The sequence below is a fragment of the Zonotrichia albicollis genome, unplaced genomic scaffold (assembly GCF_047830755.1).
Source record: "Zonotrichia albicollis isolate bZonAlb1 unplaced genomic scaffold, bZonAlb1.hap1 Scaffold_257, whole genome shotgun sequence".
Lineage (NCBI taxonomy): Eukaryota > Metazoa > Chordata > Aves > Passeriformes > Passerellidae > Zonotrichia > Zonotrichia albicollis.
In genome coordinates, this window is record NW_027428429.1 from 6,452,184 (window position 1) to 6,475,713 (window position 23,530).

A 23,530-nucleotide genomic window follows, 5' to 3' on the forward strand; every position below is an offset into this window, starting at 1 on the left:
GATCTGCCTGGCCAAGGGCTGGGGCTTAGGCCTTGGCCCTTTGCATTCCTCAAACACATCCAGGTGTGCTCAGCACCAGAGACACCTTTGCCTTCTTTGTCCCCAGCTGTCATCACTGCCTCCAGTGTTCTGCTCTAGCTGGAACCTGGGGACACTTTCTGATCCATGTCCCTCAGTGGGACCCATAACAACTTCACGAAACTTCAGACTTTCAATTTAATTTTGAGTACTTGAGAAGTTTTTTGAAGACACTCTCAGGGGCTGAGTCTGATGTAAACAACATCAAAGCCCTGTGAGAATTGTTATGAACAAAAATTCGGTTATTATTTTTTTTGTGAGAAACAGTTACAGGGACGCAGCCAGGTCTCTGTCTCTGCCAGAGTTCTTAGTGCTTTGTCATGGTAATCACGGGTCGTTAGAGCTTATCTCCTCTTTTGTATTCATAAAAGGCCAGGCTGGGTGGGGTGATGGCCCTTCCCCGAGGCAGTGCCCTCTTCCAAAATAGAGAAGACACCTGAGAGGGTGGAGGGGATTATGCAAAGTGACTCCAAAGACCAGAATGCTTTGTGGGACCCCGACGTGAAATGCAATGAGAAAACCCCAAAAACAACGAGCCAAATAAGAATTGAGAGACTAAAGTGGTGTCTGGACATGAGGAGCTGATTGCTGAGCCTGCGGAGATGCGGAGTCCCTCTCGCCCTGAGCAGAAAGTCGTCCCAACGTCAGGACCAGCCAGCTGAGGCGCTGAGAGAAGTAACATCTGACAGAGGCATCACGCCCTAGAGGCTCCCACGAGGACTGGATCCCCCAGCTCTGCTCCTAGCGGACAGAGCTGCACATATTCTCCTCCTCTGAGTCGCCCTGGGAGGCACGACGGGGACTGCAGCCCTGCCGGGATGCCCAATCCTGAGCTGATCACTTTTAATAAAGGCATTAAAAAGGAGAAGAAGCCTCCTGGCCCTGTTTATTTCATTGTACACACTGCTGGCCTTTGCCAGGAGTTGCAGGGCAGCCGGCAGAAGAGGAGGAATCCTCAGCCAGCCCAGCGGCCCGCGGCTGCCCTTGGCCTTTCCCTGCTCCAGGGCACACTCCAGACGGCCAATGCCTCCAGGCCAGGCTGTGCCCAGCACGGCTGCGCTTCCCCTCGGCAGCAGCCAGCTGCCACCTGGGCTCTGAGAGCGGAGGATTTGCCCGCTGCCAGCAAGAGGCACCCAGGGCCCGGCTGCTGCCTCTTGCAGCTCCAAGGGCCTCCTTCCAGCCTGCCTCTGCCGGGGCTCAGGCTGCTCCGGCCTCTGCCGGGGCTCTGCTGGGGCTTGAGCCTGGGCAAGGCCGGGCCCGCTCTCACCTTACAGGCGCTGACAGCTCTGCACCACAGGAGACCTTCCCGAGCACCCTCTCTGATCTTTCTGCTTTCTCACTTGAGCAAGGCTCTCCTCCAGCCAAAGAGATTATTGCATTTAGGGATACAAATCCAAGTGGCAGGAACCCCAATGCTCTCCAGTCACAGCTGAAGGCCTGCATCTGCACAGGGTGTTTGGGCTGCCTCATTCTTCCTTTGGTTTTGCCTTCAAATGCCATTGCCCTTACTGCCTCAACTAGAAATACCACACATGTGCCACAACCAGCCAGTGGCTCATATTCCAAAGGCAGTGCGGTCTGGAGAGGATGAATGATATGAAGTCCCCTCCTCACTTATAAAACCATACAAAAGAAGCCATATGTGTGACTTAGCACCAATAAAAAACAATTGGTAATTCAGAAGGAAATGTTGAATTTTCTGAAGGGGTCAGAAGGAGGAGAATCTTCCAAGTGAGTTGATGTTTCAGAAACTTTATTAATTACAACTCTAATCTATAATTCTATGCTACAAATCTCTTTAGCAACCCCACTCTACAATCCTACTCTAAATTGGTAACAGAGATAACATCTTGACATGATTGCTATGTTCTCGTCTCCTAGGGTTTGGGTTAGGGTTAGGGTTACGCTTAGGCTTCAGCTTAAGGCTTATGTTTAGGCTTAGGTTTAGGTTTGGGTTTAGGCTTAGGCTTAGGCTTAGGCTTAGGCTTAGGTTTACGTTTGGGTTTAGGCTTAGGTTTAGGCTTAGGCTTAGGGTTAGGGTTGGGTTTAGGGTAAGGGTTAGGGATAGGGATAGGGTTAGGGTTTGGGTTTGGGTTAGCATTTAAGGTTAGGGCTAGGTTTTAGGTTTAAAGTTTAGGATTAGGGTTATTCGTCTTCTTCACAGAGTTGAAGAGTTGTGCCAGGATGAATGGTGGCTTGGCTGAAGTTACAAATGGATGCTGTCCACCGGAAAAAAAAATACAACAAAGAACAGTGAACCATTACTTTCCAGGCTCATTGCTTCAGGGACTCAATCAGGATACATCAAGTTCCTGGAAAGACCCAGAAAGAGGAGCAATGCGACCATCTGCTCCCCAGTCATCCCCAATGTGCAAGACCTTGCCATCACAGGCAAACCTGGCCCAGAATCCCACTCATCTGTTTATTGTGATGTCTTCATCATGCTGGGATTTTTGCCCTGCCAATGCTCTAGAAATGGTGCTTTCTGTCCCCGGGTTTTCTTCCTTTCAGGAAACTCCAATGACTCACACAGGCCCCTGCCTTTGAAAGATGGGCACTGTGCTGATTCCCACAGGGACAGAAAGTAGTGTCTACCATTCCATGCCCTGCCCCTCGTGTGCTGGATGGCACCTTCCTTCCCAGCAGGGCCAGCCCAGTGGCACTGGGCCCTGCAGTTCCCTCTCTGCCACACAACCTGGCAGTAACCCTGGCACAGTTCCTGTCTGCTTGAGCGTGCCAGGCAGCAGATGGGGCTGGGACAAGTCCCTCCCAGCTGTCCCTGTTTGCGTGGCAGAAACCTCTAAGGGTGGGCTGGGGGGCACAAACCAGGGCCCCTCAGAGGCTCACAGTGAGCCCCCCACAGCCCCTCCTGCCCACAGCCAAATCTCTGAGCCCTAGGCTGGGACTGGCTTCCTTGGTTTCCTCCACCACCATTTCATGTCTCTGTACCCCGCACTGCTCTACTTCAATACTTTTGCCATTAGATAAAACTGAACACTCCACCAAATCACAAAAGAGGGCAACAGAAACAGTCAGAGGACAGAGCACCTCTCCTGTCAGGAAATGCAGAGGGAGCTGGAGTTATTCAGTTTTGTGAAGAACAGGCCTCAGGGAGACTTTATTGCCACTTTCCAAGACTTCAGAGTGGCTTTGAAAAAAGTGGGGGACATCTTTTTTAACAGGGCCAGTTACAATAGGATGCGGACAAATATTTTTAAACACCAAAGGCATCTAATCAGAGTAGGTCTAAGGAAGAACTTGTTTACTCGGAGCATGGTGCTACCCTGGCACAGCTTGCCCCAAGAGCTTGTAGGAGCCCCATCCCTGCAATCATTCCGGCTTTGGTGGGAAAGGGCTCCGAGCAACCTGATCTGTTTTAAGATGTCCCTGCTTATTGCAGGACACTTGCACCACAGGACATTTACAGGGCCCTGCCAGCCCAGCCCAGTCTAGGATTCCTCACCGTTTTCATTTGAAGAGCAGCAAGAGTGGAGGTGAGGAGGAAGGGGGCTCATCTGATGTCTTGGACTTGAGTGGAGGAGGAGCCCATCCCTCAGAGCCTGTTTCCCCTGCAGCGCCTTCACATTTTACCTGCAGGAGCTCCTTGGCAGACCAGTGCCGCTCCTCATCTGTCTGCAGGCAGCAGCTCAGGAAGTCACGCAGCAAAGCCGAGAGGAGCTTGGGCTGCCGCAGCTGTGGAGTCCCTACTGTGGCTATCAGGTGTGTAGCCTGGAGAAAAAGGAGACACCAGGCTCCACCTCCTGCTTTCACATCTCTAAGGCTCTCCCAGATCCCTGTGTTTAACCTCTGTTCTTCAGTGGCAGTTTCTGCCCTGGCAGAGACCCAGAGATAATTTTCCTTTACCAACCAAAAACCCAAACTCCGATGCAGCCACAGCTTTTCCACCATCCCGCAGATCTTGCCTTGGCAGCGGATTTCATTGACTGACCTAGTTAGTGGGAACTACGTCAGCAAAAGGACATTTGCATCTCTGAGGATTCATACCAGCTTGAGAGGCTTTTTGGAAGAGGGACTTTGCTATACTAACTAATTTCAAGGGTTAGTACAAGAAAGGCTTCTCTGCAGTGCTTATGGTCCTTTAAGCGCATGTGCCCTAGAACAAAAACTCATCAAGCTTTTTGTGCTGTTCTTGAAAACAATGGTAATTGGAAGAAAAGAAAGGAAATCCTTCAGTTAATACCCAGGTAGGGAAACAAACATTTACCATCTCCTCTTCAACACAGACACATTAAGATGCCTGCACAAATGTATTGGGATGAACATGCCTGCTTGGGCACACAGGAGCCACCTGCAGCTCTGTCTCTCAGCAGTCTGAAAATTTCAGCTTCCCATTTTTGCAGCAAAAGAAAAATTGTCTAGGTCAGAAGAAGGAGAGGTTCCATCTCTATGGTCACCCTCCAGTCATTTGGCTACTCAAGACAATGCATAAATGGTAGGCCCATCCCAGAAAGTGCCAGGAATCACTGGGAGGTTTGGGCAGGCTCTCCGCATCACCAGGCTCTGGCTTGGTGACGTGCAGAATGTTGCTTGGGCTAGGAGAGAAGCAGGGTCTCTGAGTGCTTCAGCAGCACTGCACAAGAAGCAGAAGAGACTCTGTGCATTACACCCTCATGCCCATGTTTCCCAGTGAGAAGAAACTGCACAAAGGGTTAGGTTCCTCTCTAAAGACCACGGGTTTAGAAACTTTGTTGGGTTTGGGTTTCCTTCCTTCATTTCTGGAAAGATAACAACAGTTTTAAGATGCTTTTTTCCTGATATTAAGGCCATCTACACAGACAAAAGAACTGGAACCCCTAACCCAAAGGAAAGTGTTGCCTGAGAATAGAGTTTGTTTGGAGTTTGTTTGCATGTGGTAAGGCTTGAATTCCCCCACTGATGCAACCAAAAGTACAGCAGATGCTGATGTGTTGCAGGGACATTTGTAGGAGGGGACCTTGGTGGAAGTAGTTCCAGCAGATGGCAATGGGATTTTGTCCAGTGGCACACAGGACATGGGACAGGTGAGAAAGACAGTGGGATCAGTGAGTATTTGCTCCTTACCGTGCCAGAACTTTCACTCAAGTAAGGAGGTTCTTGTTCTATCATTTCAATTCCCACAATTCCAAAAGACCATATGTCCACTTTGGGGCCATATGGTTGACCTGTCACCACTTCAGGTGCCATCCACCAAGGAGTCCCGGTTAGCGAGCACCGTCTGCTCTGCTCAGGGGTGAGCTGAATAGCGAGGCCAAAATCAGCTGAGGAGAAAACAAAATACTGGTTTTATCTGAATTCTGTGCAATTAGGAAAGCAAGCAAAAGAATTCCCCGGTAGAAGTTTGAAATTGTGCTGTTGAATCTCCTGGCATTGGCGACTTTAAAAATCCCCTGATTTTTTACACTGCCTCTAGCAGTGGCTTTTGTTCTTTGGAAACTTTAGACTTGTAACTCCCTCCCTCTGGAAGGGACACACACAGAGCAAGGCCACTCTTGACTGCTTGTGGCTCCTTCTACCTCTGTGCATGTTGCAACTGTGCCCTCAGCTCGCAGCAGGGGTCCCTTCACTGCCACCAGCACCATTTTTGGGGAGCTGGCAGTCACTCCAAGCAGCCCCACACCCACATCCCTGGAACGCTGCACCTGACCAAGAATATACTGACCCAGTTTGACAGAACCGTCAGTTTTTAGAAGGATGTTGTCGCTCTTCACGTCTCGATGGATCACATCGTTTGAATGAAGAATATCCAGTCCTTGCAAGCACTGAGGGAGAAAACAGAAAGAGGAGGGCAAAAATGAGTGATGTGATTTCATCACACAAGAAAGGAAACAAAGAATCTAAAAGATTCCCTCTCCAGGGGAATGGGGAGTAATGGCAGAACGGTAATGGCCACTGAGAGGAAGAGCTTGCTGCTCCAACACCTGCAGAGCAGGACCTTTCTGAGGAAAGCCACGTCAGCTTTTGAAAGAGCAACAGCACCTGCTGTTGTAGGCTGTCCCCTGCCAACCAGCCAGGATGACTCCTGCTGCAGTGCATGTGCTCAGAAGCAAAGAGCATTCTGGCTGCACTCCTATCCTTTTTAGCTGAGAACTGAGAGAAACGAGTCTCTCTCTTTTTTCTTTGCTGTTTGTTTCAAATCCTGCCACCAGCACCTTTGCTTTTACAGACAAGGAATGCAGTGAAGACAGACTCCAGGCAAACATTTAGAGAGGCAAGGTGGAGAACAGCAAATACAAATACAAGAGACAGAGCGAGAATACAACAGCAGGAGATAAGAGTACTGGCACTGAGTACAGGGAGTGCAGGGGCACTGGCAGGCCTTTCACTTGAGATGCTTTTACTTGCCCATAGAATAGCAGCAACACAGAAACAAAGCTTGGCACAGGAAACCTCTCCTGTTCTGAGCCCCTGTTTCCCAGACAATCCTGCCCAAGGCCTTGGAAACACAGCTGGGATTGCTGACCTCCCGACTGATGGCTGCTGTCTCATCTTCAGACAGGCAGGTCTGGCTGATGATATCGCTCAGGACACCTCCATCCATGTACTCTATAACCAGCAAGAGTTCCTCGCCCAGAAGGTAGCTGAAAGAAGGAAACAGGGGGTAGAGATGAACATGCATGGCTATGTTGATTTTTTGCTTCCAGGTTTCTTATTTCCAGATGCCTTTGTGACAAGGACAGAATCAAAGGAATAGATATTCCCTCTTGGCTGTGCATTGTTTGCAATCTGTGCAGTCTCAAAGAAAAAGACACATCTGTGAAAAAGGAGATGTCTTAGATGGGCAGCAAATGAAAAGTGCAGTTTAGAAACAGCCCAGATAAAAAACATTTCAGGCATAGTGTTTCTGGAAATAAGCACCTAGTCTTCCTGACATGCATAGCAATGGCAGGGAGGGACAACAATCCAAGGGAAATCCACTTTAGGATGGTTCATCTGCACTTAAGAAACTTTAAAAAATCAATCCCAAATAAATGTGGAGGCAGTGAACTTTGAGGCTATTGAGTTAGGAAGATACAGCTGATCCAGGTATTGAATAATTTTGGAGTAATTATCAAACTAGGTGTGCCAGGGAAGACTCATGCAGACAAGATGCACTCTTCTCATCCATTGGAGATGAGTAGAGAAATATGAAAAAATAAAAATTAACAGCTCTACTTGCTGCCACTGACCAAAGTGGGTTTTTAACCTCTCATGTTTGCTTTATGTAAACACACATCCATGGGATAAGACCATGACCTCTCACCTGTCTAAATAATTCACAACATTGGGACTCCTATACCTCTTCATGATCATTATTTCATTAAAGGTTAGCTCCTTCCTCCTCACTCCTTGAAGATTTATTTTTTTTATTGCCACCTAAAATGACATTGAAAATCAGTAACTTGAGAGGTTGGTGGCACAAGAACACAAGGCACATGGAGTGAGTGATTTTGCAATGACGCAGATGAGCTGTGCCAAACTGCCTTGTGATTAGGCACTGCAGTAATCAGGAACTGGCATTCCAACAGCCCATTTCTCTGCTCCCTTGGGTACCAGTTACAGGACACGTGGGGCCACTGACATTTTGCCTTGACCATTTGGTAACAGCAGTGTCTCAGCTATCACCCACAAACCTCTGGCCACACTCTCTGCTGCTTTGTTTGGGACTCAGAAGAAGGAATCCATGCCTTGATACTCTGTGGATACATCTTGGGCTATGGGCAGGGCTTAGGGCTTTCAGGGACACCTTGCAGGTCTGTTCCTATGTGCAGTTCCCAAGTGCAGCACTGCGGGTGGCTAAGGAACTACCAGTAACTTTCAGATGCATTTGCTGACAGCCAGAAATGAAAATTCAGGACTCTGAAGCTGTAGCCCCAAAGAACAGTGAGGTGCTCGAAGGCACCACCTTTGTTTTAGCAATGGAGAGCGAGCGAGCGCGTCCTTCTCTGAAAGGAACCGCTGCCCTCCGTGCCTTCCTTCTGGCAGCTGAGGAGAACAAAGTCCCAAATGTGTTCTGTGGGCTGGCACCAGTCTGTGCTTCTTGTGCCTTTTCAGCACAGCTCTGCCCAGAGCTCCAGCCACAGCTCACACCAGAGGGGAAAGCCCTCGAGTGCAGCAGAGTCTGCAGGGGCTGTTGACGTTTACCTCTCCTCCTGTGGCAGTGTCGAGTGCTCTGTAAACATCTCCAAACGTCCTAGAAACAAAACAGAAGCAGAGAAAGGAGAAGCCATTTAGATCTTGCAGTGAAAGCCAGCCCACACAGGAGATCTCTGCTGGAAGTGTCAAAACCTGCGGGATGCAGGAGGGCTCTGCCAGAAGGCAGACGATGCATTTTCCTCTCAAGTGCATGGGCACTGGGCCTGTTCCTGAAGCACTGGGGTTCAACTTCTAAAGGGAGGTTAGTCTTTCCTCTTGGGTTTCACTTTCTAAATGGTGTGGTTCCTATCCTGACCACAGAGTGTTTTCTTCTTCAAACCAGGGGAAAGAAGTGTTCCTGGGAACTGTTATCTCACAACTTTGATAGGGCGTAATTTGCTCTTTCAGGCAAGCAAGTTTCTTCTCTTTTCATTAGTGTGCCAGTATGTTTTGAGACATACAAAAAATGCTAAAGAAATTAACACAGAGCTGTCCCACACTTGAGAGACAAGGAGACCTTCCAGGTCCTATTCCTTGATGCAGGCAGGACCTCGGTAGCAAGGCATCTCTGACAATGCCTTCTGAGCCCACTCACAAATTCTGAGCAGCATTGAGAGATGGGACAATCTATCCCCAGTGTGTGAACATCTTTGCAGCTGGCCTGACTTCACGCTGGATAGACATTCCACCAGAAAAACACCTGGCTCATGGTTGTGCAGGAGTAACTGCTGTTGGACTCACCCGCTGCCAAGATATTTCAGGAACGTGTATTTCACCAGGGGATTTTCAGTGGGGTTCACCACTCTCCCTGAGGGAAACAAAATGCAAGCTGCTGACTTTAAAGCAGAGATCCCAGCTTCCAGGAGATACAAAAGGCAGCCCCAGCACCTGGAGCTCTGAGCCCTTTGTGGTCAGCTGGGTAACAACGACCACAACCAGGCAGACAGCTCTGCAGCACAAGTGGCCAGCACAGAGACTGATTTGTAGAGTCTTTTGAAGAGTTCTCTTGACAGGAAACAAAGCACAGGGACATGCAATCCCAGGAGAGGAGGACATCTTCCCCACCTTTCAGCAGTTGGCCAAAGGAATGCCTTCCCATTTGTAAACCAGAGCAGCTCAAGCTGTAAGCGATCCCGAAGGGGCTTTCAGCATCAGGACCCTGACCTGTTTATGAGCAGGCTGAGCTCAAAGATGCCCCTCTCCCAGCTAAGGAAGGCTCCAGCCTCTGCAGTCCCTCCAGCCCTCAGGGACTGGGCAGCTGGCACAACAAGGCTGGCAAAGCCCAAGCATGAGCACTGACAGGCACTGATGGGAAGAAGCCAGAGTGAGCCTGAGCCCCGGACAAGCTGTTGCCCCCATTCAGGACACAACAGGATGGGCTTTGAGATCAGCCACACCGAGGCACAGATCAGTGCCCTTTTTGTCCCAACAGGTGATGGCAGACACAGAATCCACTGGGCTCTGGTCTCAGCCCCACCAGGTCTTATCTGAGAGCACAGCACTGGCAGCCGTTACGGGCAAGAAGCAGATTCATTGGGTTGTGCTGCAGAATCACAAAGGGCTTGATGTGTTTTCCTAAAGACTGATCTCAGCAGGGCTTGGGCCAATGGGTAGGATTCTAACAGTCATGGGAAAGAGTGGGAATCAGGTATGGAAAAGTGCCATGGATCTGAGGAATATACCATGGCTGGGCTGGAGGCTCTCTCCTGAGAAATGCCTGCAGTACACTTTTCTCTGATCATGCCACTTGGATGTGTCTCCTGGACACATCTTGATAAGCATAAAACTAGAAGATTAAATAAAGGTTGTTATCAAAGTATCTGTTTTTTCTTTGGGGGCACATGGAAAATACCTTGTGCTCTCTATTTGTCCTGTAACCTGATGTTCTTTCAAAGTAGTTCTTATTGACAAAAAGATAGCATTCTCTTGTTGATAAAAGTATAGAATTCTCATGAAAATAAACTGCAGATGTAGTAGTGGTAACAGTAAGACTCATAAAAATGACATCAGTAAGATGTGGGGTAGAAGGGCTCCTTCAGGATGGAGAAAAACACAACAAAAAAACCCCCACCAAAAATGAACAACACAAAAGCAATGCCACCCCCCCAAAAAAAAAACCAAAAAAAAACAACCCAACCCAAAAGACAAAACTCCAAAGCCAGTCCATTTCTGTGAAGTTTTTTTGCTCGGATGACTGGTTGGAAGTCAGGCGTCTAAAGAGAATTTAGGAAGCTAAAAATTCTGTTCAATTTGGCCACTAGCACACAGGACTTGCCTAGATCATTTGCTAGGTCACAGCCTTCTGCAGATCCAAGAACAATCCCTGCTTCAGCCTTTAGCAGAGAGGGAAGCTCAGGCAAACCCAAGCCAGTCCCAGGTGCCCTCAGAGGCAGCAGGAACACCCAGAGCTCTCTCGCTGCCTCGGAGCACAGCACTGCCTCTGGGGAGTCCTAAATGGCCCTGTGACACCAAGCTCAGGAGGAGCACTTGGTACAGCTCTGCTGACACCTGCCCACAACACACTGTCCCTCAGACAAGAAACACCCCAGACGTACCCAGCAGCTCCAGGTACTCCTCCTCAGTCTCCTGTTCCCAGGATCTGCCCGAGCCTGAGTTCCCAGGTTTCACAGAAGGGCTTCCTCAAGGTGATGCTGCTGCGGCAGCAGGTTCAGAGCCCATGATGTGCTGGACCTGGAGCATTTCTGGTGGGCACTGCTCCTGTGCCTCACTCCTAACTTGGGGTCCTTCATTGCCAGACATTGGCTGGAAGTCTTCGCAGACTGCCCGGTGAGATGTCAACACTTGCACCTCAAGTCAAACAGAACAAAGCAGTCAGACACTACAGCTTGTCCCTGTCAGCCAGGAGTCATCAACTGTGAGGAAAGGCAAAGAACAGATTGACAGGGGATACAACAGCTTGTTTCAATCCTCCATCTGTGGCAGTTCTATTGTGAAACAGCACAGCAGCAGCTCCAGGCTCAGGAGCAGACACTCACTGCTTTGGCAGTTGCACTTCACTGCAAAGGGAATCACTCTTTTAGCACTCAGTCAAGGGTCAAAACGGACAGTCAAATCCTTTCATTACAAAATTTAGAATAAAAGAAGCTTTCCCTGAGTTCTGGGGAGAACTACAAAGTCTTTAGAAGGCCTTCTGAGAAGGCCTCCAAGTCTGCATTTTGGAAGTTGTCCTGCTTGTCCCAGCAAACTGAGGAAATGACAGACTCGGCTGCCACAAACTCTCCTGTGGAGGGAACGGAAGCCCTGCAGGTTCCCCTGCAAATGCTGCCCCTGTGGCTACAGACACCCCCTTTTAGCTGAACCTCTTGACAGGAGCTTTACCAAACCAGAGGCATCCTAATGGTCTTTCTCTTTCAAAATCAACTCAGTCACTAAGAAAGAGCAAGAAGGCATGCAAAAGCCAGGTTAGGTTACACCCTAGCCTAAATAGAGTTGAAACCTCTACTTACTTGCCAGGCTGGTAATGAAATAGGCGGAATAAACAGTGCCATACATGGTGCAACCTGCAGCAGCGAGTTGCTCAATCATTGTAGCACTGTACTTCAAGTTTACTCCAACCAAGACTCCTGTCAGTGTGCAGCTACACGCTGACAAAGGCCACAATCAGGAGGATGCTCCTGATCTGAGCAACCCCTAGGACTGCTCTGGCACTGAGGCCTTCCATGCACCAAGGCAACCTTCTGATGTCACCACGACGATGTGGCAACCATGCCCTGATATCACAAAGCAAAGTATGACAAAGCAAAGCTTCACAAAGCATGTTAGTCTGTGAATTGATGCAAAGCAATAACCAGCCTTTCCTACAGCAAACACAAAATGGCCTTCGAAGTTCTCCTCTGACACAAAGCAGCACAAACTCCCCCCAATGGGCCAAACCCTGTTGTTCAGGGATCCAAGAGGAACTCCAAGAGTGCTCCAAGCCTGTACCCCAGCTGAGCACACAGATGGGACACCAGCAAAGGAAACCAGACCAAGAAAATGGCCAAAGCATTGTACAGAACCAGGAGAGAAAGCACTATTGGCATAGCAGCTGAAGTAATTCCTAACAAATCACCCCATATATCTGCGTGTTTATTGGATGTTCCCAGGGCTGCTGTGTATGTACATCTCTTCCTGTGCTCTTTCTTTCCCTTTGGCAGCAGTCGAACTGGCAGCATCTGCCCGCCAGCAGCAGCTGCTCCAAGCTGGGAATGCCGCTGGCGGTGCTGATTTCCAGAGGCTTCTGTGTGCCAGGGGAAGCCAAGGCAGGAGCGGGTTGAACGGTGCTGGCGCTGCTGCTGCTCTGTGCCAGAGAGCCCCGGCTGGGCAGGGCACGGTGCCCACTGCGCTGCGGGCTCCTTCTCCTGCCACAGCTGGGCACACCTGGCAGCAAGGCATGACAACTCGTGGGCAAGCCAAGGGGTGTCTGGGGCTGCACTGCTCTGCACACTGTTTGTTATCCTACTACAGCTAGGCCCCAAGGACACACTATCTTGCAGGTGCCAGACTTGGAATTAGCCACAGCTTTGTAATTTTCCATTCTCTAGCAGCTAAATTCCCAACATCTCACAAAGTATTTGACATGTTTAAATCACTTCCCCAAAATTACTGACATTTAGAGTAGGGGTCTCTTGAGGGTCTCTGGTGGTCATGTGGTGAACATCCCGTTCCTCAAATTCTCCTCCTATGGTTAAGAGCCTTCTTCTCCTTCAATGCATTGCAGCTACTTCCTCAGTAGGCCCACTGTGTTTATTCTCAAGGCTAAGACATCCACCTGCACACATTAACCACTGGTGTGAGGGAAGGTACAACTAAGCACTGCCTGGTAAAGCTTAACAAATTCACAATGTGCTGCAGGTCCACACTTCCCCAACATCTCTCGTTCCTTCTCTGGGAACCAAACACAAGCATTTTGTGATCACTGAGCCCAAGGCCGCCTCCAGCCCTCCTGTCACCCAGCAGCCCTTCTCTCCTCACAAACAGCAGCTCCAGCAGTGCCTTCCCTCACTGGCTCAGTCACAGCTGTGTCAGGAGTTCTCTGTCACACACTCCAGGACCATCCTGGACTGTTTGCTCTCTGCTGCACTCTGTTGCCAGCAGACATCCCCACCCTGTTCCATGCCCCTTGCAGAACCCTGCACCTGCTGTCCATGGGCACCTGGCAAGGGGAGGCACTCACGGCAGAGATGCACCAGCTGCACTGGGCAGGAACCAAAACCCTCTGGGGGCACAGCTGCTGGCCTGGGTCTGGCACAGCTCTGCACGCCCCACTCCTCACGGGCTCTGGGCTGGAAATGCAATTGCACTTTCTGCCTCATGGAGAAACACCAGGGCTGCACAAACAACGGCCAGCAGGCCACATCCCAAAGGCACTGCAGCATGGAATTGAGAAGGAAGAAGACCCTTCCCCAATTCCTAACCATACCAAAACCACGATCATGGGGACTTTTAATCTTCTGAATGTAGAGTTGATTCACAGGGTGACAAGGGAACCTTCCAATGGAGTTGAAGTTTGGTAGAGTTTTTTTTCTGAGTCCTACTCAGACTGTTGATTTGAAAATTTATTTGAAAATATTTTTTAAAAGGCTGTGCAGTCACATGGTTTTGTTCTAATACCAAAATGTCTAGATGAAATGTACTGGCATTTTAATTACATCTGAACTGATTAGTCTGTAAAAGCTTTCCTGCAGAATAGCCACTAAACAAGAAATGAAAATCTGTGGACTGTTGCCTTTGTAAATTTCTACTAAACTTATCAGACAATGAGGCATTTTTAGGTAGATCATGGAGCAAATTAATTCCTATGGATAACTTGATTTGGATAAACCTGTTGATTTCAAATTAAAACTGCCAGCACATACTAAGTGGAAATCAGAATACTCACTTCTATGAGCTCTGAATTATTACATAGTCATTGTTGACCATATTAACAAAAATTAATATTCTGGCTATTTTTTTTACTTACAGTCAGCTCTTCAACACTCTTTGTAACACCAGAAAGAGAGTTTGTAGCAATGTGAACCATGAGTTGGTGGAGCATTGCAGAAGGCTCCTATGCCAGCACTAAATGTTCACATTTACCATGGCATCACTTCTTGCCTTTAATTCCAAGCTACAGCTCAGTTACTGCAGTATAGATTCACACTTGTAGTCTGTATTTGCAGCTGGTTCTTACTTTCCTGTCCAGAAAAAAATCATGCTTGGATCTCAAATCAAACTAAAACGAGGAGAAAGTCAGGTTCTGGATAGGTATAGCAAGAACTAAGAGATTTTTTTGCAAATATGTTGAAAAGTTGTTTCAACTTTTTGTACCTGCTGCAGAAACAGCAGATTAAAGACTTGCACCCTAACTTGTAAGCTGAGCTTTGCCTGTTCTTTCTGGACTGATTTCTTGAGGCCAGACACTGAACCCAATCAGTAAGAAAATCAAAACCACAGGAGTAGTTTGGAGAATATTGTAAATTATTCTGTCATGATGCTTTTTGCCTGAAAGTTCTGGCCATCATCTGATTGGAGTAATTAGAGGAGATCGAAGCCATCACACTGTGCCTGTGCACACAATTCCTTCCCAGGGGCAATCCATGAAGCAACGCTGACAAATCCACACCAGCAGCTGCTGCCACACAGTCATGAAGCAGAGAATATGTATTTCTGCTACACTTGGACAGCTGAAGATGCCTCTGCTGAGCTAATTTTGGTGACTGCCCACCACAGATGAGACCTTGTGGTCAGTCTCCAACAAGTCAGGGCAGTTCATATTCTGCCTAAATGAAGTAAGTCTAGCAGTACATAGACCATGGAGCCTGAGGAAAGCCAGCAGCTGTGAGAAATTTAATTTGTTTCCATATCTTTCTTTTTACTAATTTATTGCAGTCTATTATTTAAAGAACGGAAACTTTTGGCACACCATTGGCCGGAAGGTTGGTCAATCTTCCATTCATGACTCCTCTGAAAGCATCACCCCAATGTTTTTATCAGTAGCTCTTCCATCATCATGGCTCACACAGCATTTCCTGCAGTACTTCCTGGAGCCAGGGAAAGGCACCAAGAGAAGGGGGAGCAAGCTGTGTGCAGAGACTGTGTCAGCTACAGAGACATTTGTTTCCTCTGATTTGACTGAATGGCTTCAGGAACCTTGCTGGCACTGCTGGCGGGGTGGCCTTTTGCAGGGCTGGGCAGAGTTTGGGGCCCAGGATCCCTCCTCTCGGTGGGACACCAGGGTGAGCAGCCCCTGTCCCAGGCAGGAGCAGAGGTTCTGTGGCTCTGCCCTGGGCACAGGGACCTGCCACTGCCATGAACTCCTGCCACGGCTCCTCTGGGGCAGCTCCTGCTCTGCAGTGATGATGGGCGCAGCTGGGGGTGGCTGCAATGGAGGGGGGCTTCCAGTGGCTCTGTTGGTCTGCCACACTGGAGCCAGCAGAGCTTCTGGAAGGAGTCTCCTCTTGTGAGCTGCTGGAGCTGGAGCTGGCACTGGCCACAGAGCCGCTGTGTTCATCCCTGACAGGAGCAGAGCACAGCAGCCTCTGGGCCTCCTTGCTGCACGATGGCAGTGAGGAGGCCATGGACCAGAGGTTCAGTGTGTGTGACTCAGCTTCCTGATAAACTGTGCTAAGAAAACCCTGCATCCCTCCTGCCAGATCTAAGCCACTCCAAGAAATCTGTTGGCACATTGGGAACTCAGAATTGTTTCCATTTTGAACAATTTTCTTATGAGTGCTTTTGTTTTTGTCATTTTGTTTGGAGAGCCTGGTTCAAGCATGGCTTAAAGAAAGAGGCCATGAAGGGATTCAACTAAGGGAAAAAGCAGCCTTTCTTAGGCTTGATTCTGTAAATAATTAAGGTTCTCAGCCACCTTTTATAAACAACAAGATTCTCAGACCGTTCTGTCCTTGGCTGCTACTGGGAACAGATGGCCGGTCTGGGAACAGATATGAAGGTTTTGAGAACTTTTCGTATCATGGTGAGAACACTGATCTTGGTTTCAGTAAACTAACTTCAGGTATTGTAAACAAAAGGAGGAGCTGAAGTTTTCTCTACAGCCTATCAGGAGCTCGGGTTTTGCAATATGCATGAAGTGAATTAGCACTGTTATAAAAAGGTGTCGAATTTGATCAATAAACTGGAGTCGATGCTGATCAAGGAAGATGGGTCTTCTCCCTCCACTTCAATAATTTTGTGTTGATTCAATTGATCCTTCAGAGAAGCTTTCCAAATAATATAAAACACGGGGAATTGTGGAGACCCTGAGGGGGCTTTCCCTGGTCTAGGGAGACAAAAGAAGCTTCCCTTAAAAAGCTGTTAGACCCCATTGGCTCCTTTCCCTGTTCCTATGTCTGTTCCTGTGTTCCTGAGCCACACCTTCCCTATTCCCTCACTGGCCCCCTCATCTTTGTACTGCCCGGAGATCAGGGTCAGCCCCCGGGCCCCTGTGGAGACAAAGTGAGACCCTCTGTGTGTGGGTGCTGGGACCTGAACATCTCCCTGCACAGCTGAATAAAACATCTGTGGAGATTATGCAAAGGTCCTTTTTGCTTCTTTACCCTGGACTATGCTGGCAGCAATTCTGACTGCTACAGAGGAGAAGCTGCAGTACTGGCACCAAGATTTTGGCAACTTGACTACAGGCACAGAGGGCGTGCAGGATGCTGCACTATGAATTCCTTAACCAGCCATCTCTGGTGCTGGCATATTCCCTCCAGCTTCTGCTGCAGCCAGGGCCACCTTTGGTCCAGTAGATGACATTGTTATTTGAAAAATTCTGCCCACACCTTGGGCAGGAGGCCATGCACAGGCTCTGGTCCTGCAGCCCCCTGCTCAGCTGGGGACAGTGTTCCCTGTGGGGAAGATGGAGCAGCCATCACAGGGTCTGGGGGGCTGTTTTCAGCAAGGTGGCCAGGCTCTCTCCCTGCTGGACTGTAGCAATTGTTTGGGGGAGCTGATGGCAAATTGTATGTAGTCCTGTTCATCCTACTCAGAAAACCTGACAGCTTCTATCATTCTCCTGCAGAGTGGGCACGCTGGATTTCTTTTTGCCCACTGCAGGATGCAGCCCAGGCAGAACTGGTGGTGACAGGGCAGAGAAAAATTCACATCCTTCTTAGTGCCCTGGCAGATGGGGCAGCTCCATTCTGTCCCCATGGCCATGTCTGTCTGTCCCAGCAGCAGGGAAGACCTGAGTGTGGAGAGCTTTAATGTGGAGAGCTTTATTAATAGTTGGTTAGCTGAGAAAGGCCATGCTGACATATTGCCACTGGTCAAGCTGAGAAATCAGCAGTCAGCAAGCTGAAAGGAGATGTCAGCAGCTTGCAATCAGTGGCCTTGCTGCAACATGGAGAAAGGGAGTAGAGATTAGTCCTGAATATCTCCTAAGAAGAATATGTAGAAAGTATCAAAAGTAGGACCATAGGAATGTAAAAGTAGGTGTAACTGCTGATATGTAACTAACCAATCCTGAGCTCAACTTTTGCAATATGCATGAAGTTAATTATGAACTGTATTTAACCCGCCGTGCTGATCAATAAAATTGGGCCTGTGATGATCAACTGATGTCCTGGTCTCCTTCCGTTGACACCTGAGGACCATGAGCTGCTCTCATTTGCAATCTTGCTTGGCCAGAGCCCAAGATCCAGCCAGAGTGGTCCAGGCTCTGTCAGTGCCCAAATAGAAGCAGAAAGGGATGTTGTATCACAACCCATTCCTTGGTGAAGGAGGTCCATAGCAGCCTCAAGAGGCACCTCAGACACTCAACAGTCAAGGCAGTAACATATGGACAGGACACAGATGGCAGTTCATGGCTGGGAGAGCATTCCCAGACATATCCAAGGACAAATTTCCCAGGAACTCTCCACAGCTCTCGGATCTGCCCATCAGCTCTGTCAGAAGCTTCAGCAGAACAACCAAAGTCCTAAAAAGCAACTTCCAGAAACTTTTCCTACCATCCTGCCTGAGTAGCCTGATTGCTTGCTGCAAAACACTCTTTTTCTCCTCTTCCCCAATGCCCTGTGGACACTTGCAGCCAAAATAAAAAGCTCGTGGCCCTCTGTGTGATATGATAATACAGTTTTAATATTTCCATGCTGGGATTAAAGAAAGCTGTGCTGTGGGTCAGGAGAGGCCAGGACCCACTTGGCCTTCCTGCAGGCCGAGGTGGTCCCAGCAGACATCCTGCTGCTTTTTTGGGGAATGTGTGAGGGGGAGTGGAGGGGGTGACAGAGAGGCCGAGATCATAGAGTGGAAACTCAGCTCCAGAGAGCCAGTGCAGACCCTCCCTGCTGAATGCCTGCTGGGGCTGGCAAAGAAGGAAAATGCCCCAATAACAGCAGTGGCACTGTGTCTCAGGGACAGGTACAGGGAGGTGACAACAAACAGCAGCATGGCCTGGTCTCACAGCTTCCAGGAAGCAGTGAAAGAGGGGCCTTATGTGCCAGAGGTTTCAGAAAGGCTGTCTTCTCAAATGGCCACTCTGAAACCCCTCTCTTTGCCTCTTGAGTTTGTGAATGCTTTTGACAACCACAGGTGTCACATCTTTTCATAAAAATCCTTTCTTTAGGATATTTCTCCCCTCTGAGAAGCTGTGGCCTCAGCGACAAAATGTAAACAATGGTTATCTGCTGCTTTGGAATGCAACAGGTAGATCCGTCATTGGTGTCCTGTGCATGTTTGGATTTACTGACCACTCATGGCAGAGCTGCTCTTGCTTTCTGCCGGGACAGCTCTTTGTTATTCATTCTTTTCTATTCTTAGCTTAGCTAGCCTTCTGAGAACCTTCTCTTCTATTCTTATTAGTATAGTCATAATGTAATATATATATTGTAAAATAATAAATCAAGCCTTCTGAACATGAGGTCAACATTCTCGTCTCTCTCTTCACCTCAAAACCCTTGTGACCACTGTCACAATTGGTGAAGCCTGAGTGACTGAATGACAAATCATCAGTGGGGGACCCCTCATCTGAAGAGCAAATCATCACTTGATGATACCCCAGAGGAGCAACGGCTGCACTGGGTAAACCCCGAATGTGTGGCATTGATGGTTGCTTCACAAGTGACCACAGAAGGGGATTCTAGCCAGGAGCTGAAGAACTGAAGATCCTGATTTGGATAGAGTTCACAGCAAGGCTGACCACAAAGAGAACCTTCTGAAAAGCCTCCAGGAAGATGTTCAGACAGCCTAGCAGCACCATGCAGATGGCCAGAGCATGCTGGACTCTGTCGAAAGGTACTGTTGGCATTTCCCTTCCCCATGATCCTGGCCTTCGCAGGTTATGGCTGCAAAGGTGGTGGGGCATTCCCACCAGGGCTGAGGTTCGATTCTCCCCTTCAGAGGAGAAGCTTATTGCCCTCTGGCAAAAATAGGGTGGAGGATTGAATTTTGTGAATCTTCCTGACAGAAAGACATTTCTATGAGTTTTTCCGATGGGCAAGGATTTTGGGTTTTTTACGAATGTGCTGTATGCCCTGGATGTGTTTGTATGGCAGTGCATGGAATCCATTTTCCAAGTCCTTTTGGACCATGGATTCGGACACCCCCGAATTTACCTAACATTTAAGGCACTCTTTCCGGTCTTGGAACGAAGAGCAGCTGTTTTTCCCTGGATTGCTAACTGCAACGGGCTCCCCCCATTTCCCCCAACTCCTGCAGGAGAAGACCCTTTGGAGGGAGATGATCTGCTGCTTCCCAGCCCCCCTGCATCCTGGCGGGGGGCCGGGAGATCTTGTCCGGAGCTGAAGTTTTATTTCTCTGTGTTTTTGGAGCATGCTCAGATGAAGCTGTCTTCTCCCCCCAACTTGTCTCCGGGGGTTGATGAGTTGCTGGCCTCCTGGACCCCACCCCACTCAGAGATGGGGGCGGCACCGGTCTCCGAGGCCCGGCCTGCTGGGCCGGCACGGCCGCCTCCCGGACCCTCCCCACAGCCGCCTCCCCGGGCAGCCCTGCCCGGGTCTCCGCCGTCTTCCCCGCCTGCGCCTGAGAGTCAGAAACACAGCTCCCTGCGGCTGTGCCAATGTTGCTGGGCAACAGTGATCCTCCACCGCTGTTTCCCCCGGCCGTTTCACCACTGCGGGTGCCGGCCCCGCCGCTGCCCATGCGCACTCCAGCGGCTTCTGCAACTGCATCTTCCACTGAGCTGGCCCCAGAGCCAGGGGCAGGAGACGCTGCCGACCCTGTGCCATGCCCACCAGCCTCTCCCACAGAGGCAGAGCGCATGCCGGCGCTGCCGCTCCCAGAGCCGAGTGACACAGCAGCGACGTGTTCCCGTGCACCCCCGCCGCCTCAAACCAAGCAAGTCCCTATTCAGGATGATGCTTAAAACAACGCTGGATCCGCGGGACCCTCGGAGCAGCCTGCAGCGGCTCCTGCACCCAGCGTGATTTCTCCCCCAAGTTTTTCAGGCTGTCCTGGGGCTGCCCCTGCGGGGGGAGCTGGGACAGGGGAAGAGGGCGCCAGCCTCTCCTTCCGTGGAGGAGGCATGGCTCGCCAGCTGGCTGTGAGTGCAGCCCTGTTGCTGGCGTTCCAAATCAGCGTTCTCGGCGGGTTGGGGGGTGTTTGGTCAGTTGCTGCCCCTTGGGGGGTGTGAATCTCTCTGCCGCCCCTCGCACACACCAGTGGCAAGGGGCAGGTGGGTCCCGAAAGTTCTGCCTTTGGTCCCCAGCCTGGTGGGGGTGGTGCCGTGAGGCAAATGGGAGACACACCTGTTGCATTTGCATTGCAGAGGCAGAGGGCACAGCGGGAAGCGATCATGGCTTACTTGCTGTGGGGAACAAACATCCCCAGACCCGAGATGAAGATTTTTGGTAAGGCTTCTATTTCCCTTCTGCTGGCATGCCTTGGTGATTTTGGGTCATCACTCGTTCTGCCATTATACTGGCAGCAGAGTGCAGACCTGTGGCAAGGCAGAGCCTGCCTCGGGGGCTGGGCCTGAGCCGTTGGGCTTGGGTCCCTGGGCCAGTGCCACCTCCCGGCCTCCTGATGGGTTTGGGGGTTTTGCTTCCCCCTTCCGGTCCTGGGCCGCCTTTCTGTGGGCCAGGGCCCCCCAGGGCCTTTCTCTGGCTGCTGTGCTGCTGCTGGTCTTCCCAAAAAACCCCCCAAAACAACAAACAAATAAACAAAACAAAACAAACAAACAAACAAAAACCTTAAATAACTGGCAGCAGCTCTGAAGCATTGAAGGGCCAAAAATTAGCTTCAGCCCAAGTTGTTCAATAAAGGGCTCTGGCAAGAATTTCCAGGAATTGTCTGAAATTGTTTGAAATTGTTTGATGATTGTCAATAGACTTTTGATAACTATTGATGGACTTTTCTGCAGCAAGCCTGTTTCAGGACCAAAAGGATTTTTCAGAGATGGCAAAGAGGAACATCTTCAGGCCATGGACTTTTCCTGAAGCTCAGCTGCTTGGACTTAGACTTTCTTTGTATTGTTTTTGCATTTTCTGTTGCCTTCTGATACAAGGCAAGGAGACTTGGTTCTGAGGAAACGGCACAGCGACCCACTCTCCAGGGTCGCTCGGGCCTATGAAGCACGCAGACACCAATGTGGTGGACGGTCAAAAGGCCTTTATTATCTCATCTCGTGGGATTTTATAATCTAGGGGTTTTTCTACGTCAGAGGGTGTCTGTCTTTACCATCTATGGTTAGTAAGGAGTGGAAAGTTACTGGGTAGGGAATGGAAAGTTACTGGCACTCGGTTTAGGGAGGCTACATTCCTATGATAATTTCTTATCGAAGAGGAACAGGGGTCCGGCCTTCCCGTTACATCGCGTGATGTTCCGACCGCCTGTCCCTATCTACCACAATTTTCTAATATTGTAAGATTGTTTTAGTGATTTGATAGAATTGTAAGTTCTACAGGTGAACAAATTCCCTGTTCATTCCACACCAGCACTTGAGTGAGGTTTTGATTGGCAACAGATAACCTGTCAAGTGTTTGTTCTTTCCTCAGCATGTGCCCAGCAGAGAAAATTGCAAACACTTTTCTTTTTAATTAAACTAAACTTAAAAGGGTGACATGTCACAGACATCTTTTGTGAAAAATCCTTTCTTGGGATTTTTTTCCCTTCTGAGAAGCTGTGGCCTTAGCAACAAAATGTAAACAATGGTTATCTGCTGCTGTGGAATGCAACAGGTGGGTCCATGATTGGTCTCTTGTGGATGTTTGGATTTACTGACCACTCACAGCAGAGCTGCTATTGCTTTCTGAAGGGACACAGATCTTTGTTATTCATTCTTTCTCTTCTATTCTTAGTTTAGCTAGCCTTCTGAGAACTTTTCCTTCTATTTCTTTTTAGTATAGTTATAATGTAGTATATATATCATAAAATAATAAATCAAGCCTTCTGAACATGAGGTCAACATTCTCGCCTCTCTCTTCACCTCAAAACCCTTGTGACCACTGTCACAGAAAAGGGCAGAGGAGAGGCGGGAAAGTGGCCATTTTGGGGTGGAGGGTGGAAAAAACTTGGATCAGGAGGGGACAAAATGTCTGGGCTGCCACATTGCCGGCACCATTTTGTGGGGTAATGGCCACTGGGGGAGATGAAAGAGGGTATGCGGGCATAGGAAGAAGGTTGAGGGGAAGGTCCAGAGCAGCATGGCCAGTGCCATCCTGGTAAGGGGAGAGTGGAGATCGGGAGGCATCAGGGAGACAGCAGAAACCCTGTGCTGAATAGCGATATCCACCTGCTGATTGCTCCCCAGGCAGGGAAGAGGGTCTAGGGGCTTGGGGAGAGGATGAAGGGAAGGGGTTTTGAAGGGGAGACCCAAAACTTTTCCCAAATTTTCCCCTGATTTTTAAACTGAATCATAAATAGAACAAAAAAGAAGATAAAACATTTTGCCATAAATGGAATGAAAAAGACAATAAAACTTCTCTACTTTAAAATTTCCCTCCATTTATAAAACAAATATCTTGATCCCAACCGTACCCCAAATCTCAAGTGATTAAACTGATTCCCTTGTAACATATAATATTTGAAAGGAAGATGAACAGAAGCTTTCAAATTCCCCTTTGAAAAATGAATTTCCCGAGCAACTAGGGCTAATGTAACTTGGATATAAATCTCCCATTGTGGAACGAGTTTTGTGCCCATTCTGCTGTCTTTCCACCCACAAGTTAAAATGAGAAAACAAAAGAAAAGGGTGACTCTGACTGAAACATACTCACCCAGCAGTGCATCAACAAAGGGTCTCGTGGGGGTGTGTCAAGGAAAGCAATCCTCCAGCTGACGACTTTGGGAGGGTTCCATGTCTCTCCCTTCAGCGTGCCCAGATAAAATTCAGAGGTTGTCTTAGGCTAGTGGCTGACTCAAAGGCAACTTAGATTGCAGCCATGCTGGAGACGGTCTCCAG

General features: G+C 49.1%; 1 protein-coding gene across 1 annotated transcript; it reads right to left on the reverse strand.

Moving 5' to 3' along the window:
• Positions 1–1,583: 1,583 nt before the first annotated feature.
• Positions 1,584–20,391, reverse strand: LOC141727907 (serine/threonine-protein kinase PAK 1-like). The gene is made up of 7 exons (XM_074534194.1): positions 20,041–20,391; positions 7,319–7,431; positions 6,539–6,656; positions 5,738–5,837; positions 5,140–5,336; positions 3,670–3,807; positions 1,584–1,595 (listed from the first exon to the last, which is right to left on the reverse strand). Exons 1-7 carry the CDS (start codon positions 20,389–20,391, stop codon positions 1,584–1,586), a joined length of 1,029 nt encoding a protein of 342 aa, XP_074390295.1.
• Between the last annotated feature and the right edge of the window lie 3,139 nt (positions 20,392–23,530).

What these genes read in the sequence shown, in the direction of transcription:
- LOC141727907 (XM_074534194.1), bottom strand. Translation starts at nt 20,391, where the DNA reads ATGCGCTCTGCCTCTGTGGGAGAGGCTGGTGGGCATGGCACAGGGTCG. An exon ending in CAGCAGCCATCAGTCGGGAG is followed by an intron (nt 5,838 to 6,538) that starts GTCAGCAATCCC and finishes TTTCTCCCTCAG; the next exon opens with TGCTTGCAAGGACTGGATAT. An exon ending in TGACGGTTCTGTCAAACTGG is followed by an intron (nt 5,337 to 5,737) that starts GTCAGTATATTC and finishes TTTTCTCCTCAG; the next exon opens with CTGATTTTGGCCTCGCTATT.